General features: G+C 66.0%; 1 protein-coding gene across 1 annotated transcript in view; it reads right to left on the bottom strand.

Annotated features, from left to right (window-relative positions):
- Nucleotides 1–15669, bottom strand: part of LOC117654515 (terminal nucleotidyltransferase 5C) — a 39564-nt gene extending 23895 nt beyond the window's left edge. Inside the window, exon 1 of the mRNA XM_034401188.1 lies at nt 15570–15669. Within this exon, the coding sequence (XP_034257079.1) occupies nt 15570–15575 (6 nt within the window). The 5' untranslated portion in view covers nt 15576–15669. The remainder of the gene's footprint in view (nt 1–15569) is intronic.
- Nucleotides 15670–16764: the final 1095 nt, after the last annotated feature.

The raw sequence follows: 16764 nt of genomic DNA, 5'->3' as shown, positions 1-16764 counted from the left end.
TGGATTGGGCTGCAAGGTGCAAAGCGACGCTTCGTAGCGACGCTGCGACGCTGCGGCGCACTCGGTGCACCCAGACGACACAGTGCCACTCGAGTAAACAGCGTACCAGCAGGGCCAGCAGGGCCAGCAGGCTCATTCCGAACAACAACGCGTTCTGGCGCCCCTGTCTCCCGCGCACCTAGCGGGAGCTAGAGGGACACCCCATGAGTGCGAGAGAGACAGCCTGCAGAGGCCCCGCCAGGAGGCTCTCAAGCCGCCACATGCGGTTGCTCAAGCCAAGGCGCGTTGAATACCAAATACTCGCTATCAGTCGTGGTGGAACAACTGACGCTATCCGGTGATACCCCGTGTCACCCATGCGCGGGGTATCGACGCGGCGCCGCACCCCATGGCGCCGTGCGACGAGCCCGCCACCGCGTCACCGCCAGATTACCGGGACGGAGCGGCCGGTGCCGGCGGGGCCCCGGGCGGCTCCATTCCGATCTCTGAAACGGGTTCAGTTTGGTGCGTCTTGCCCCGCCGCGCCCCAAGGTCGCGGGCCTGGCGCGCCATGGTGTGGGCAGGCAGCAGACTCATTCCGAGAGCCGTCGCTCTGTCTCTCTCGCAGACATGGCATGGACGTTCCGTATAGGTGCGAGAGAGATGACTCTCGGAACGAGTCTGCAGGCGGCAGGCCCACATGCCAGCCGCCCCAATGAGGCTTCAGGGGCCGCCGCGCCGCGTCGCACCGCTCGTGCTCGTTTCCGGGCGGAACTGATCCTGGCCGTGTTGTTTGCCCTCGGCCGACGGCCACGCCCCAGCCAGACGCAGTGTGCAGGTCAGGGCGGCCGCTGGGAGGGGGAGGGGGGAGGAGAGGCGTGGGAGTGCAGTCTACACGTGCGCGACCGCGGCGCGCCCGGTGGAAGAGCATGGGGGTTCCTCAGTAAACTTAGACACGATCCCGCGCCGCAAAGCCGTGGCAAGCCGTGGCAGCGGTCCAATGCGACCGTCCGCGCCGCCGCCCTCGAGCTCGCTCTGTCTCTCTCGCGCAGCGGGACGCCCCGCAAGGGCGAGAGCTCGGGCGAGAGAGACAGAGCGACGTGACCAGGGTAGAGGCACAGACGTCCCCGACCCAGACACACAGCGGCACCGTCTTCCCTCTTTTCGAATTAGCCGCATTTTGATTTTCTTTGTGTGTCACGTCGCAGCCGCGTGCTTCGGACTTGCGGATTTTGGACCCGCCTGCATCGGCGCGTGTTTTGACTTGGCCGCCGCCTCGCCTCTGCCCGCCTCGCGACCCTGGCCCTGACCCTCCCACCCGCAGGCCTGGCCTGTTTATTTGGGTTAAGGGTGCGTGTTACACCACCCGCCGAGCCCCTCCGCTCGACACTGTCTCCCTCGCACCCAAGCGCAACGCCTCGTGAGTGCGAGAGAGACAGCGCGACGAAAGCACTGTTCGGAACCGGCCGGCGCGGAGCGGGCTGCGGGTTCGATTCTCGCCGCCGGCGGAAGACGGGCGTTTCTTTGTTCGAGCGACATAGCGTGCGCGAAGGCGGCGCGGCGTGCAGTGACTGGAATTTGTGATCGGGCGCAGCGCGCCGCTCCAGGCCGCTCCAGGCCGCTCCAGGCCGCTCCACCAAGGCGAGCGACGACTCACCTTGAGCCCCGCGGCGAGACCAGTGACTCCAGGGGTACACCTCCTCTCCGCGCACACAAAATCACACACAATTTTCCATACTACACTCTATCCGGGCGAGCGAGGTGGTTTGAAGTTTGAAATGAACCGAAAGCTCGTCCAGGAGTCTGAGTCCAGGAGTCCAGGCCAGCAGCGCGACGCCGCGACGCCGCGACGCACCCGCACTGCTTGGCGACCTCCTTCCCTTGATGGCGGTTGATAGGGACGGACGGCGACAGGGCGTAATGGACCTGCAGTGCTTTCATCGCTCTGTCTCCCTCGCACATGGGGCGTTCCGTAGGAGTGCGGGAGAGTCGGAGCGCAGCATGCGGTTCGCAACGGCTCTGCGACACAACGACAACCTGGACGCGGCCCACACTGCAAGACTGCCTGACAGTGGCGTGGCAGGGCGGGGCAGCGTGATTCAGTCATAAAGTTCTGGAAGGGATCCAGGAGTCACGCCTCGGGGGGAGGGCCAGGCCGGGCCGGGCCAAGCCGGGCCGGCAAAGAAATCCCTTCTGGAACAACAAGAACCTCAAGGACGCGGTAGGGCAAGCGGGGCGACGTGACCGCCGCGGCGTACGCCCTTGCCTGCCTCGCCTGCCTCGCCGCGTCCCTTTTCCCTTGAGCTGCTCGTCCTTGCCCTTTTCTCTTTTCCCTTTTCCTGCGCTCGGCGCGCCTAATGAAGGGCGCTGGCGCACAAACACACACAAAGTCAGACACTGCGTAATGTATCGGGTAACCATTACAGCGCGCTCCGCATTACCCGCTAGCCCCGCTCTGCCCTGCCGGTCAACCTATCGAAGGCCCCTCGCCGGGCCACGCCGCGCCACGCCACGCCACCGCGGTCCCAAACTCGCCATTGAGTCAGACGGTCGAGGAAAGTTTTGCAACGAGCCTGCGGCAGAGCCACGCGAAGGTGCTCCAGTGGGATCGGTGCCCAGTGTACACGCACGCGTGCTCCAGTGACTCCAGTGAGGGTGCGTGTGGTGTGCGACGTGTGACCCGATTGAGCCTGGCAGATTGAAGGCGAGGCGGGATTGGGCTGATGCACCCGGTGGGCCCGGTGGGGCGCCTTGCGACCGAAAGCCGAAAGCCGAAAGGAAAGAGCTTTCACCCGCTGTCGAGCTCGGTTTCATCGATTCATTACAGTGCTGCTCTGTCGATTTTTTTTTGGCAACCCATCGCTTCCTCCGTTGCTCTTAAACCTGTCTCAGTCAGAGCACCGGTCCTAAACAGCAGCGTCAACGCAGCATTTTGTAGAGAGCGGGCGGACAGTCATCTCGGAACAATCAGTGCAGTCGCACTTTCTTCGACGGTTCAATGGAGCCACGAAGAGTCTAGAGATAGCGAGGTAAAGGTCACAACCCGCGGCGCGTCGGCGAGGCTTGCGGGGCCGGGCATCGCCAGGCATCGCCGTGCCTGCTCCTTACACCTTCAGGCCTCTAGGCTGAACCTTTAGCACGCTTTAGCACCGGCCAGCAGGCCAGCAGGCGAAACAGGTTATCTCCGTCTCGGCGGCCGAGCCGTCCGCCAGGCCGCCACGGACGCAGTGCTGCGCTCTGTCGGCCGACGCCAGAACTCCGCCGCCATGCCGGCCACACCAGCGCGGCGCTAGCGCTACTCTAGCGCTACTGTCACACCAACTACGCCCCCCGCTCCGCCCCCCGCTCCGCCCCCCGCAACACATGCCGGCAACTCGGGCTGCTGCTCTTTACTCTCTCCGTCTTCTTTCTTCTTCCTCTCTTTTTGGGGCACTTCGCGAAGACGATCCGCCTCCGCCCTCTCTGCGACCACCATAATGGCTCGAAATAACCGACACGGCCCGTGAGACAACGACAAACAAACAACGAACACGGACAGGACGAAACACAGAGACAAGATTCTGATCGGCACATCAAGATCGACGAGCCCTCGCCCTCTCCGCGACAGTGTAAATGCAATTTTGAATCTGGTCTGGTTTCCCGAATCGCTGTAGTAGGGTGCTACGTACTTCCCACAACTCCACCCCCTTCCCCGTGGCAGCCGCTACACAGCGCTGCGCTGCGTCCGCGCTGTGCCCACACTGCTAGGCGGTGCCGAGGGTGGAATGCGGCGTGATTCCCGGGGCTCACCGGCTCATCCAAAGCCGATAGCGGCAAGACTCCGAACAGGGCCCCTTCGCTCTGTCTCTCTCGCACCCTTACGCCGCTCCCCACGAGGGCGAGAGAGACGGAGCGACGGAAGCACCGTTCGGAATCGGCCTCGCTGCGTGAACCGTGAACCGCGCGGCGCACATAGGCGCCACCGAAACCCGGCCTGTCATCGCTCATATTTGCGCAAGCCGTCGACGCCACCTCGACACCGCGACGTCGAGATAAACCTAAACCTCCGCGTGCAGATTCGACACTGGGACCACCTGCCAGCTGCGGAGCGCCGCGCCGTGGTAAGTACTGCGCGCCTGCCGGCGTGTGGCACGGCGTGGCGTGGTGGCGGGGCGAGGCGCGGCGACCCTTCGAGATGAGTCTGTCGTACCGACCGACACAGACACTCGGCGGAATCGGGCCTCGCGGCCTCGCGCTTCGCCTTGCTTTGCCTCCATTTCCATTTTCCACCCGTTTCGCCGCGTTTCGCCGAAAGCCGAACAGGGATTTGGCTCGGGGCTATCGCAGTGTCGTGGAGTGGCGGTGCTGCCTCTGCCACCCAAACAACGCCATTAGCGACAAGCAGCGGGCTGCTTCCGAACGTAGCTCTGTCTCTCTCGCGCTCCTACGGGACGGCCCGTCAGTGCGAGAGAGACAGAGCGACGAAAGCGCTGTTTCGGAGTCAGCCTGCGGCCTGCACGCCTGGTTATTCCCTCTTTTTTTCTCTCTCACTTGAACTGACTCATGGAGCGTTGGAAAGGTGCGAGAGAGACAGAGCGACTGTTTAGCAAGCGCACGCTTGCTACGCTTGCCGGGCCTCCGTGCCTTTCCGCGTGCGTGCCGCCCTGGAGGCAGCCAGCCAACCCTTCCCCCCTCCCCGGCAGGACCAAGGACCCGAGGCACGCCGAGGACGCCACTATCAGTGACAGCCAAAGGGCGGGGCGGCGGGGCGGCGGCCAGGTACTGGCAGGTACCTCCCACTTAGTTTCGCCTGGAGCGCCAGGCCCTTCTCTCTCGCACACATGGGGCGCCCCCGCGGGGTGCGACAGAGACAGAGCGACGAAGCACTGTCCGGGACTAGCACGGCGCGCTCGGTAGTCGCAGCGGCCACTGCAGGGTGGATAGGCCCTATCGTTCGAAAATAGGAACAGGGGAGTCAAGGCTGGCTGGCATGCACCGCATGCAAATCGGAAGGGGTCGACAGACTGGATGTGTCCAGCGGCGCGTCCGGAGTGTCTGCGCCAAATGATTTGGGCGCTGTCTTATCCCCCAGCTGGAGTCGGCGGCGCCGGCTCCGGCATGATGCAGCTTCGGAACGACCTCGCGGTGACGGCGTGCCACTCCCTGCCTGCCACACCTTTGGCAACTGACGAAAAAAATGTCGCACGCACGATGACGTGTGCGGCACGCCTGCACGTACGCACGCAGTGGCACGCCTCGGAAAGTAAGAGTGTTCCACTCAACACACGCGCGCGCACACACCACACACACACACACACACACACACACACGCACAAGGGAAGCCGGAGCTGAAGCGATCGGAGGCAGTCGTCGGAATGCACTCGATAAGAAAAGGTCTCAGCCGGCGAGCTCTCTTGGTCAGTGCGTGAGTCGTTGGTTTAAACGAGCTCAGCTGTTATTTTTTTAGTTTTGCTTGTTCCATCCTTTCGTTTTATTGAATTTTTTGTGGAAAGGTGGTCCACCGCGTGGGCGCTAGCAGCACGCTGAGAGGTGCGGGTGGCGCCGCTCGGGTCCTCCCACCTCTGACGTCATCGAGTTGGGAAGGACCGACCGGATTGGAAAGGGCTCGGCACGCCACTGCTTTCACCGCGTGGCAAGGCGGGGCGTCGGTGCCGAAGACGCGGGGGCGACTGCGACCGCGCGCGACCCAGGAACAGTTAGCCGGCATGGCGACAGCGCGACGCGATCGCCATGAGGACACCACGGACAGTCTGTCTCTCTCGCACCTCAACGGCGCGCCCCACGAGTGCGAGAGAGACAGCGACGGCAGTGGACAGGCTGAAAACTGCAGCAATGGCCCGGCCCACCAGCGGGCCTCCACTCGAAAAGCAAACGATGGCGCGGACCTGCCGCGCCTTCTGTACAAGAAGCTCGTGAGAAGGGGGGCACCTCGAGGAGAACCCAAGCAAAGAGCGCATTTGAAGAAGGGGCCGGGTGATAACGTTCAGGATGATTTGGCGCGAGGCGCGAACAGGTGCAGATTGCAGTGCAATTGCCGCCCCTCCTTCTGCGCGTCGTCCTCCTCGTCCTCGCCTATCGCCGAGTGTTTGGGCAGCAGGCGTTGTCGCGACAACACCACTTCCCGCCCGCAGGCCTCTGTCTCTGTCGCACTCGCGGCGCGGCCCGTCGGTCGTGCGAGAGAGACGGAGCGACGGCGGCGGCAGCCCTGTTCAAGTGACAAGAAGGAGGCGTGCAGCCCCGAGGGGGTGCAGGCGGCAGGGGCCCGCCAGACCCGCCGGGGTGGCAAACCAAACGAGTTCCCAAACGGTCCGCGGGGCAGTCGGGCAGTGCGGCAGTGTACCCAGCGACAGTGTAGTGCTGTTGCCCCCCCCCCCCTCCACCGCCTCGCCTCTGTTATCTCTCCGCCATGCCAGTCCGTCCGTCCGCCCGAAATTTGGCTAATGACCTGGTTGTGATTGGCGCGGGGAAAGGGGGAGGGGGAGGGGGAAGGCACAAAGAATCGGGGGCAGCCGAGGCGAGCGCGTCGCCACCCTATCGCCTCGGCATGGCATGGCGTGGCATGGCGTGGCCCCGGGACGCAGGCAGCAGCGAAGTGGAAGAGCAGAGCCCCCCGAGGGGCCCCCTCACGGGATGGAGCCCCACACGCACACCTGTTGAGCGCGTCGAGCAACAAACAGTTTCAAAACTATTCAAATTTGTTAAGTTTTTAGTTGCGCGGCAGGTTTTAACGGGGAGCACAGCACACCAACCCAAAGGCCCGGTCCACGGGGTGAGGCGCACTATGAAGGCGAAGAACAGACCAAACCTGTACGCGCCTTGTGGATTCGATTCGTGAATGGGGAAGCAGTCCGCCGCCCGCGCGGCCCGCGTCGCCCTGCTGGCTCATTCCGAGAAGCACACTGCTAGTCTCTCTCGCACTCCAGCGTAAAGCCGGATGAGAGGGAGGGAGACAGAACTACTACTGTCAGTGTGGCAAAACACCCGTTATCACGTCGATGTAACTTATCCGGCGAGGGGGCGAGGGAAGACGTAAGACACAGACAGCATCATCAGTTCCTTCCCGCGACTTGCCTATCACGTCCCCGCCCCACGCCTTCCTGGGCGTCCATGCCCGGGCCGGGCATGAGCCGGGCATGAGCCGGGCCTGGTCACATGACGGTTTCGGGAGTCGACACGACGCCGACGTCGTTGCGTCTTAATCGCACACTCGTTAAACGTGCAGGCCGGCGATGTGACGCCATCGGCTGCCACCGGCCGCCACCGGCCGCCACCGGCGCCACCGCCACCGCCATGCACGGTCGTCGCCGTGAAGGCCTCGGGCACCACCTTCTAGCAAATGGGTGACAGCAAGGGCTGCGCGCAGGCACCGGTCGAGTTCGTCTCAGCCCTCCGGAACGCACCGCGAGTGCGAGAGAGACAGAACCGGCCGGCATTGTCTTTGACAGTGGCGTAGCCGAGCGCTGCGCGCTGCAGTGACGCGGGAGGCCCTTATCGAGTCACGCCACGGCGGCACGGCGGCACGGCCAGGGCACGGCCCACACCAAGGCCCACACGGCCAAACCGCCAAACCGCGCGGCCCAACCCACGCGCCCAAAGGTTGGCACCGCTGCGACTCGCGGCCCGCCACGGCCGGGCGGCCAGGCGCGCCGGGCACGGCCCACCGCGTAAGGGCTGATAAACAAATTTTGGCAGTGATGTATGGCCGGGCTGCGACGATCCACGCGCTTATCAAACAAAAGGGGCGGGGAAGAAGGAAGGGGGAAGAGGGACGGGGGAAAGAGAAGGGCGGAAGCAGCAGGCACTCCGGTTTCGCCTTCGCCGACGACCACTTTACACTATTGGCGGATGAGGAAGTCAGTCACCAGCACGGGCCTCTTGGAATTTGACCCCAGCAGGCCAGCGGTCACCGGGAGGTGGCCGCCGGCGTCGCTGACCCCACCTTCGCCACCGCGTGCACCTGCTGCTGGACTGCCACCCCGACGGCCTGGACGAGGAAGACCTGGACAGCGTGGACCTGGACCGGTGCCACTCCGAAGGCCTCGGCTTGCGATGCCAACGCCCCGCCGTCGGCCGTCAGTGGCACAAGGTTTCGCCAGCCCCACGGCCAGCTGTTTTGCACAGTGTTGTGCCGGTGTACATCGTTTGTCCGTCCGACGTTTGTCCGTCCTGCCGAAATTTGTCCGCCCTCCCCTTCACTTAAATTTTTGTCCGACCGACGTTTGTCCGCCCGACGTTTGTCCGCCCGACGTTTGTCCGCCCGACGTTTGTCCGCCCGACGTTTGTCCGCCCGACGTTTGTCCGACTGACGTTTGTCCGATCTCATTTCAGGAAAGAGGGAGGGGAGAGTATAAATATTCCACGACGTCAGTGACAGATTAGTCGTCGGGATGGACGAAGGGGAAGCGGCCACGCTGGGTTGCCTACCTCCGAGGCGGGCGGGTCCGGAAAGGAGCCTGTCCCAGGAGCGTCTTTGATGCCCCCTGGCAGCCGATGGGGCCCCCGGCATTTGGGCCGGCCACCAGAACTTCCAGGTTCCCGCTGTGGAGGTCCTTGGCGTGGTCCTCAGGCCGAGCGAGCTGGGTGCTGCAGTGCAGGGCGACTGCACTGTCGCGCTTGGGCTGCCGCGACACTGTCGCGCTTCCCCTGCCGCGACACTGTCGCGCTTGGGCTGTCGCGACACTGTCGCGCTTCCCCTGCCGCGACACTGTCGCGCTTGGGCTGTCGCGACACTGTCGCGCTTCCCCTACCGCGACACTGTCGCGGTTCACCTGCCGCGACACTGTCGCGCTTGGCTTGCCGCGACACTGTCGCGCTTGGGCTGCCGCGACATCGTCGCGCTTCACCTGCCGCGACACCGTCGCGCTTCCCCTGCCGCGACACTGTCGCGCTTGGGCTGCCGCGACACTGTCGCGCTTGAACTGCCGCGACACTGTCGCGCTTCCCCTTCCGCGACACTGTCGCGGATCTCCTGCCGCGACACTGTCGCGCTTGGGCTGCCGCGACACCGTCGCGCTTCCCCTGCCGCGACACTGTCGCGGTTCACAGGCCGCGACACTGTCGCGCTTGATCTGCCGCGACACTGTCGCGCTTGATCTGCCGCGACACTGTCGCGCTTGGGCTGCCGCGACATCGTCGCGCTTCACCTGCCGCGACACCGTCGCGCTTCCCCTGCCGCGACACTGTCGCGGTTCACCTGCCGCGACACTGTCACGCTTGGGCTGCCGCGACACTGTCGCGCTTGATCTGCCGCGACACTGTCGCGCTTGGGCTGCCGCGACATCGTCGCGCTTCACCTGCCGCGACACCGTCGCGCTTCCCCTGCCGCGACACTGTCGCGGTTCACCTGCCGCGACACTGTCGCGCTTGGGCTGCCGCGACACTGTCGCGCTTGATCTGCCGCGACACTGTCGCGCTTGGGCTGCCGCGACACTGTCTCGCTTGTGCTGCCGCGACACTGTCGCGCTTGGGCTGCCGCGACACTGTCGCGCTTGATCTGCCGCGACACTGTCGCGCTTGGGCTGCCGCGACACCGTCGCGCTTCCCCTGCCGCGACACTGTCGCGGTTCACCTGCCGCGACACTGTCGCGCTTGGGCTGCCGCGACACTGTCGCGCTTGATCTGCCGCGACACTGTCGCGCTTGGGCTGCCGCGACATCGTCGCGCTTCACCTGCCGCGACACCGTCGCGCTTCCCCTGCCGCGACACTGTCGCGGTTCTCCTGCCGCGACACTGTCGCGCTTGGGCTGCCGCGACACTGTCGCGCTTGATCTGCCGCGACACTGTCGCGCTTGGGCTGCCGCGACATCGTCGCGCTTTTCCTGCCGCGACACTGTCGCGGTTCACCTGCCGCGACACTGTCGCGCTTGATCTGCCGCGACACTGTCGCGCTTGGGCTGCCGCGACACCGTCGCGCTTGGGCTGCCGCGACACTGTCGCGCTTGGGCTGCCGCGACACTGTCGCGCTTGGGCTGCCGCGACACCGTCGCGCTTCCCCTGCCGCGACACTGTCGCGGTTCACCTGCCGCGACACTGTCGCGCTTGATCTGCCGCGACACTGTCGCGCTTGATCTGCCGCGACACTGTCGCGCTTGGGCTGCCGCGACATCGTCGCGCTTCACCTGCCGCGACACCGTCGCGCTTCCCCTGCCGCGACACTGTCGCGGTTCACCTGCCGCGACACTGTCGCGCTTGGGCTGCCGCGACACTGTCGCGCTTGATCTGCCGCGACACTGTCGCGCTTGAGCTGCCGCGACACCGTCGCGCTTGGGCTGCCGCGACACTGTCGCGCTTGGGCTGCCGCGACACCGTCGCGCTTCACCTGCCGCGACACCGTCGCGCTTCCCCTGCCGCGACACTGTCGCGCTTGGGCTGCCGCGACACAGTCGCGCTTGGGCTGCCGCCGGACACCGTCGCGCCCTTGCCGCGCACTGTCTCGCTTGTGCTGCCGCGACATGTCGGCGTGGCGCCGCGAATGTCGCGCTCGGGCTGCCGCTCAGCGTCGCGCTTCACGCTGCCGCGACACCGTCGCGCATTCGTCGCGACACTGTCGCGCGGCTGCCGCAAAGTGCGCTTGGGCTGCCGCATTGCTACAGTGGCGTTTCCCTGCCGCGACACTGTGCGCGGGCTGCCCTACACGTCGCGCTTGGGCTGCCGCGATCTGTCGCGCTTGGGCTTCCGCGACATCAGCGCTTCCCCACGCAAACCCCTGCGCGCTCCCCTGCCCACGCTGCGCGCTTCGCCTCCGCGACATCTCGCGCTTCCCCTGCCGCGACACTGTCGCGCGGGCTCCCGCCCTGCGCGCGGCCCTGCACTGCAGGGCAAAAGCATTTGGCCTGAGGACACGCCAAGGACTCCACAGGGGAACCTGGATTCAGGGGCCGGCCCAAATGCCGGGGGCCCCAGGGAGGGGGCACAAAGACGCTCGCACCCCACTTTGGTGGGCTGACACGGACGGCTCCTTTCCACCGCCTGCCCGGAGGTGGGTCAACCCAGCGGGCGTTTCCCCTTGGTCCATCCTGACGACTAATCTGTCACTGACGTCGTGGACTCTTTCTCTCCCCACCCTCTTTCCTGAAATGACCTGCGCAGACTCACCCGGACAAACGTCGACGGACAGGAACGCGTGGCGGACAAACGTGGGCGACAAACGCCGGGCTGCGAATTTAAGCGAAGGGCGGGCCGGACAAATTTGGCAGGACGGACAAACGTCGGACGGACAAACGATGTAGACTCTGTTGTGCCGCTCTGTCTCTCTCTAGCTCGACAGCCCCTCAGTGCGAGAGAGACAGGGCGATACGATTCGGGACCAGCGTGCAGGCCGCGCCAGGCCGCGCGCAGCCGAAAACGAGACGAAAAGTGCGTCGGCCTGGTGGGCCCAGTGTGTTTCGGGCCGAGCAGTGCGCGCCCCGCCCGGCTGGCAGGATGCGTTTGTAGATTCCGCTCTCCCCTCTCGACTCCGACTCCCTTTGCCCGCCTTGCCCGCCTTGCTTCCGCGAGGCGCGGGCGCGAGGCGGCACTGCGCTGTTACCAGGCGGCGGCCGGCGGCCGGGGAAGGCCCTGCTCGCCCTGCCGCAGAAGCGAGCCGCGTCCCCGCGTCGCCACATTGTACTGGTGCGCACATCTCCCAGGCCGCGGTGCGGCGGCGGTGCCACAGGACGCACCGAAAGACAATGATGCGACTGACGGCAGGCCGCGGCGGGACGGCGGGGCACGGGGCGGGGCGCCAACGCATGTCCCGATTGCCTCGGACAAGGGCCTTCCGGCGGGGGCGGCGGACCGGCCGGCCAAACAGGGCAAAACAGGACCACGGGCAGGACGCACTTGGGCTGCTCGCTGCTTGGAACCGGTCCGCGATTCGGGGCCTTGCGGCCTCGGCCACGTGGAGCGAGCAGCACGACGCCGCGGTCATGGGCCGCGCGGTATCAGTGCCGCGGTTTGGTGGGCATGCCCGGCGTGCCCGGCGTGCCGGACCAGAACCCCATCGCCGTGGTTCCTAGTGCCGAAGTACCGAACGGTGCCCCGCCACGCCAGGCGCCCGCCGGCCCGCCAGGTGAAGGGGGCGGGGGCGCGGTGACGGTGACCACACAGCGCACGTCGAGCCTGGCCTGCCTGGCCGTGCCTGGCCGTGCCTGGCCGTGCCCCGACCCGCGGGGCCCGCCAGGGCAGGCCGTCACCGTCCACCACATGCGCCTCTTTATTTGCATTCGCAGTGTTGCCCAAATGCCCCGCTGTGCCGGCGGGCCGCTGGGCCGCGCCTCGCCTCGACGGGAAGTCGCCTCGCCGTTAACAAAAGAAAGCCATCGACACTCGCGCGGCTCCGCGCGCGTCCGCGTATCCGCGCTCTGGGCCTTCACGGCGGAGGCTGGCGCGCTGCCAGGGACGCGCGGCGCGCACGCACTGCAGCGCATGCAGGCGGTGTGCAGTCGTCCCCAGCCTCCTGCAGCACCGTGCTGGCCGTGCTGGCCCTCATCAAGGTGGCCGCGGGGCCGACGATTGCGCCGCGGTTGCCAGTGTGCCAGGGTTCACGCGGGGGTGGGCGTGGCGCGGCGGCGGCGGGAGGCGCAGGCGTCCCCGTCGAACTGGTCGGGCCGAAGAGAGCTCTCCTCTCTGTCTCTCTCGCACTCAGGGGCCGTTGCGTATAGGTGCGAGAGAGACACAAACGTTGTTTCGGAATCAGTCGGACTCAGTCCACTGCTTCACATAAGCCCGCGCCGGCGAGTTGGCGCGCCGGGCGGTCGCGAGTCTGGATGCTTGCCATGCTTGCCCAGCGCCGGGGCAGGGCTGTGGCTGTGGCTGGGGTTGGGGCGCGTCGGGAGGGGAGGGACACGGGGGTAAATTTAGTCGCCGTTGGCCCGTTGGCGGCGGCTGGGCGGCTGGCCGAGTGGCCGATGGCATCTTGCCTGCAGCCTGCCGGCCGGCCGAGTGATTCAGAGGATCTGCCTCTATCGCACCCTTACGGAGAGCCACATGAGTGCGACAGAGACAGAGCGACGAAACGACTCTTCTGAATCGGCCGGCTGACGGTGGCGTGGCCGCCTTGCCGCCCGATAACCACGTTGCCAAGCCGATCGACTTGGGCACTGCTTGGGCACCGCGTCCTTTATGCAACGTTGTCACGTGCGAAAGGCCTGTAATGCCGTAATTAAACCAGAAAGGGCGGGCGGTGCGGGCGCCGTGCTTGGCGGCCAGCGCGACGGCGTCCTGGCCGGCGGATCTGTCCGCGGCGAGCTCCTGCCGTCGCGGCCAACCAGACGGGCCTAGTTAGCGCACCGCGCGCAGCACAGCACCACGTCGGCCCGATATGCGAGTGGAATGGAAGGGCCGTGTACGCGAACTGAACCATGTCACACACACACACGCGCACACACAGCGGGGGCTTGTGGTTCGGCCTCGCACGTCACACCAGCCAGGATAATGAAAAGGGAAGGAATAACAACCCTTGCCGACAACAACACCCCTCCCTCTTTCCCACATCCTGCTCCCCCCCTCTCTTCCTCAGAGACGGACCTTCTCATTTCCCGCGCTCGCGCCCTTGGCCACGCGTGGCAGTGAGCGCGGTCTATTATCACCACGGCCCCTTCCCCGCTCCCCCACTTTTGGCGTGCGTGCGCAGCGTGCGCGCGCCAGCTGAGTGAGGGAGGCGTAGTAGAGTGGCCCCGGCGGGGCGATTCCGAGCAGCGCGCCGTCGCTCGGCCTCTCTCGCACCCGTGCCGCCGAGCGCGACGCCCCGCGACGCCCCAGGAGTGCGAGCGAGATGGATCGACTGTTCGGCATCCAGTGCGCGCCAGTGCGCCGAGGCCCTTGATAAATTCAAAGTCACGACGCCACCGCGCCGCGCCGTTCTACGTGGAGAGCCCCCCGGGCCGCCCCGGGCGCGTCGTCACATCGTTGCGCGCGTTGCGCGTCAACAACACGTCACGTTACGCAAGCTCGTGTCACCGTGTCACGGTCCGTCACGGCAGTCACGGCATGCAGGCCGGCACGTCCGCCAGGCCGGGTATGCCTTGCAGGGGCGTGCCTTGCAGGGGCGTGGCGCGGCGCTCCGCAGCACTGCACTGCCCTGGCACTGCAAGGCGAGGCGCCACGGCCAGAGGGCCAGAGGCGAAGGCAAACCAGAGAACGCAACGGTACATGTTGTTTTCGATTTTCGGGCTGATGCGATGAGCGCCGGAGCCGCGGGTGCGATGAGGTGACAGAAACGTGAGGCAGAGACTTTCGGCTTCTTGGTCGGCAACCAGCCACCTGTTTACACACCGTAGGCCCGGCTCGGCCAAGCGGCCGCGAGTTTTATACACACTTTTAGTGTACGTAACCAGTTTAGCGCGTACTCCTTTACGTCTTTCGCTAAACAACGGATGCTGAGCGGTCGGATTTGAGCATTTCCCAGCTCGCTCTGCCTCGGCGCCTCGGCCTGCCCACAAGGCGCCACAAGGCCCGTCCCGTCAGCAGACTGATCCCGCACAGTTGCTCCGTCTCTCTCGCACAGATACGGAGAGTCCTTATGGGAGCGAGCGCGACGGTGACAGAGCGACCAAAGCGACGTTCATGTTCGGAATCACTCTGCTGGCCCGGCCCGCCCCGGCCCGATCGCCATGCAATCGCCCACGCAGAGGAGACGCTGTCCATAGAGGGAGTCCTGGGCCAGCAGGCCAACAGGCCAGCGGGGCAGCAGGGCAGCCGGCCGTCGACGAGGACGTCAAGGGAAGGACCTGGATGTGGTCAGGGCGGTGTCGCCACGCGCCTCGCGCCTCGCGCCGTGGCAAAGGTGGAGCCGTTACAGACATCGTCGCGCCCCTTGGCACGACACACGCACACACACAGACGGACACTCCACATGTCGCGCCTCTGTGCGAGTCGGGCTGGGGAGGCCGGCGGACGAGACGGACGAGCAGACGAGCAACGAGCAGTGGAGCGGTTGCTTCGCGCTTCGGCTTCGTGCATCCTATTATTAGCGTGGGTTTGATGAAAAGGTGCGCGGCGAAGTTGGCCAGACCTACCTCCTGCCGAGCGCCTGCCGGTACCGCCTGTCTCCTGCCCAGCGACCCCGAAGAGCCTTTCTTTGCTCTGTCTCTCTCGCAACCCCCACGGCACGCCCCACGAGAAGCGCGACGGAGATAGAGCGAAACGATTCTTGGGAATCGCTCGGCTGCCTCGGCTCAGCCTGTCACTGTCAGCGATGCTCCTGCCGCCCTTCCTCGAAGCTGTCGCCGACAGCACGGACCCTCTGCACGGGCTGGAGTCGGCAGAGCACTAGCCCATCGCGCTCACGTTTCACGTCGTGGACCTCGGTGGACCTCCACCTCCAGCACGCTGCCTTACACGGAGCGGCCCGCGTCGGCGCGTCGGCACCAGGCGGCGCGGGCCGTGGGGGCCGAGGCGCTGGCTGCCGGCCGGTTCCCCGCCCCTTTCCCTGTCCCCTCTCCTGCACCGGCAGTGCCGGCAGTGCCCCTCCACGCGGTGCGACAGGACAGGCTCATCGCCCCGGCTGGCTGGGAACGGCCAAAATATTCTCGACCGGCCGCCAGAGCAGATGTTTCATGTCAGTGAAGCCGCTGTGCGACGTGTCGCGAAACACCAGTCCTTTCACTCACCTGCATCAGCGGCAGGGAAGTCCCTCCAGCCTCCCCCTGGCCGTCCGGCTGGTCCGGCGTGCTGCTTGCGGCGGTGGCGGGGGCGGTGGGGGTGGCGGGGGTGGCGGGGGTGGGCGGCGCGATGGCGATGGGGCTGTCGGCGGGGCTGCTGTCGCCCTCGCTGTCCAGGCGCAGCTTGGCCAGGCTCACGACGGGGGTGTCCAGCACCAGGTGCGGTCTGGTGCGCGCGCCGGCCCCGCGCCGACTGCTGCTGTTGCTGCGGCTGTTGCAGCGGCTGCTGTTTCGGCTGCTGCAGTTGCTGGTGCTGGCGCTGCTCTCGCCGCTGCTGTTGAGGCTGTGCCGCAGGTTCGAGAGATCCATCGCGTCGCTGGCCTCGGTCTCGATCTCGACAGGGACTTGGATGCCAAAAATCACACTAGGCTGTCTCACTGCAAGGCCTTCCCTGTCGCCAAATTTTATCTTCGCTCGATTTTGGTTCCTGATTTTTCGTTTCCCTCGCTGGGAGTGTGACAGTGTGAGGCGGGAGGGTCGTGGTGGCGTGGTGCTCGGGCTGACAGACTAGGCGGCGGCGCGGCGCAGGGAATGACACTGGCACGGAGAGACCGAAAGACGCGGACGCCAGCACGGGCCGGACCGACCACTTGTTCCCGAGTCGCGCGACACACTAGCGAAGCAAGCGAATGGGAATGGATAGAGCGCGCCCGCCCGCCGCTCCGCTCGGCCACCCGAGCCGAGCCGAGCCAGGCCGAGTCGGGCCGCGCCGAGCCGAGCCGCCGAGCCGGGCCCCAACAACAAGCACAAAGACAAGCAACAAGAACTCTTTTTTGAGTTGGCGGGCGTGGGGCGTGGGGCGCGGCGTCGTCGTCGTCGCGGTGGTCGCGACCTTGCGGCGGTGGCGAAGCAGTGCCGGTAGCAGAGGCGAAGCGAAGCGGCAAAGCACCCCATCCATATTTCGGTGGCGGTGGCGTAGCGGCGGTGACGTCACGCGGTCACACGCCGGGCAGACCGAGCAGGGAATGCGGGAGTCACGTGGTCACGTGGCGCGGGGCGACGAGTGCGCCGTGGTGCCTCCCCCTGACAAACAGCAAACAGCCACGCGGAACCAAATGCCGACCGAAAGTAGCGTCGTTGCCCAGTGTAGTGTTTCCGTTCGTTTCGCATTGGTTTCGCACCGCTCTGCTCAGGGCACGGCACG

This window comes from Thrips palmi, unplaced genomic scaffold, assembly GCF_012932325.1.
Source record: "Thrips palmi isolate BJ-2018 unplaced genomic scaffold, TpBJ-2018v1 HiC_scaffold_10, whole genome shotgun sequence".
Lineage (NCBI taxonomy): Eukaryota > Metazoa > Arthropoda > Insecta > Thysanoptera > Thripidae > Thrips > Thrips palmi.
Note: the sequence above shows the minus strand (reverse complement) of the source record. Positions and strands in the feature narration are given on the sequence as shown.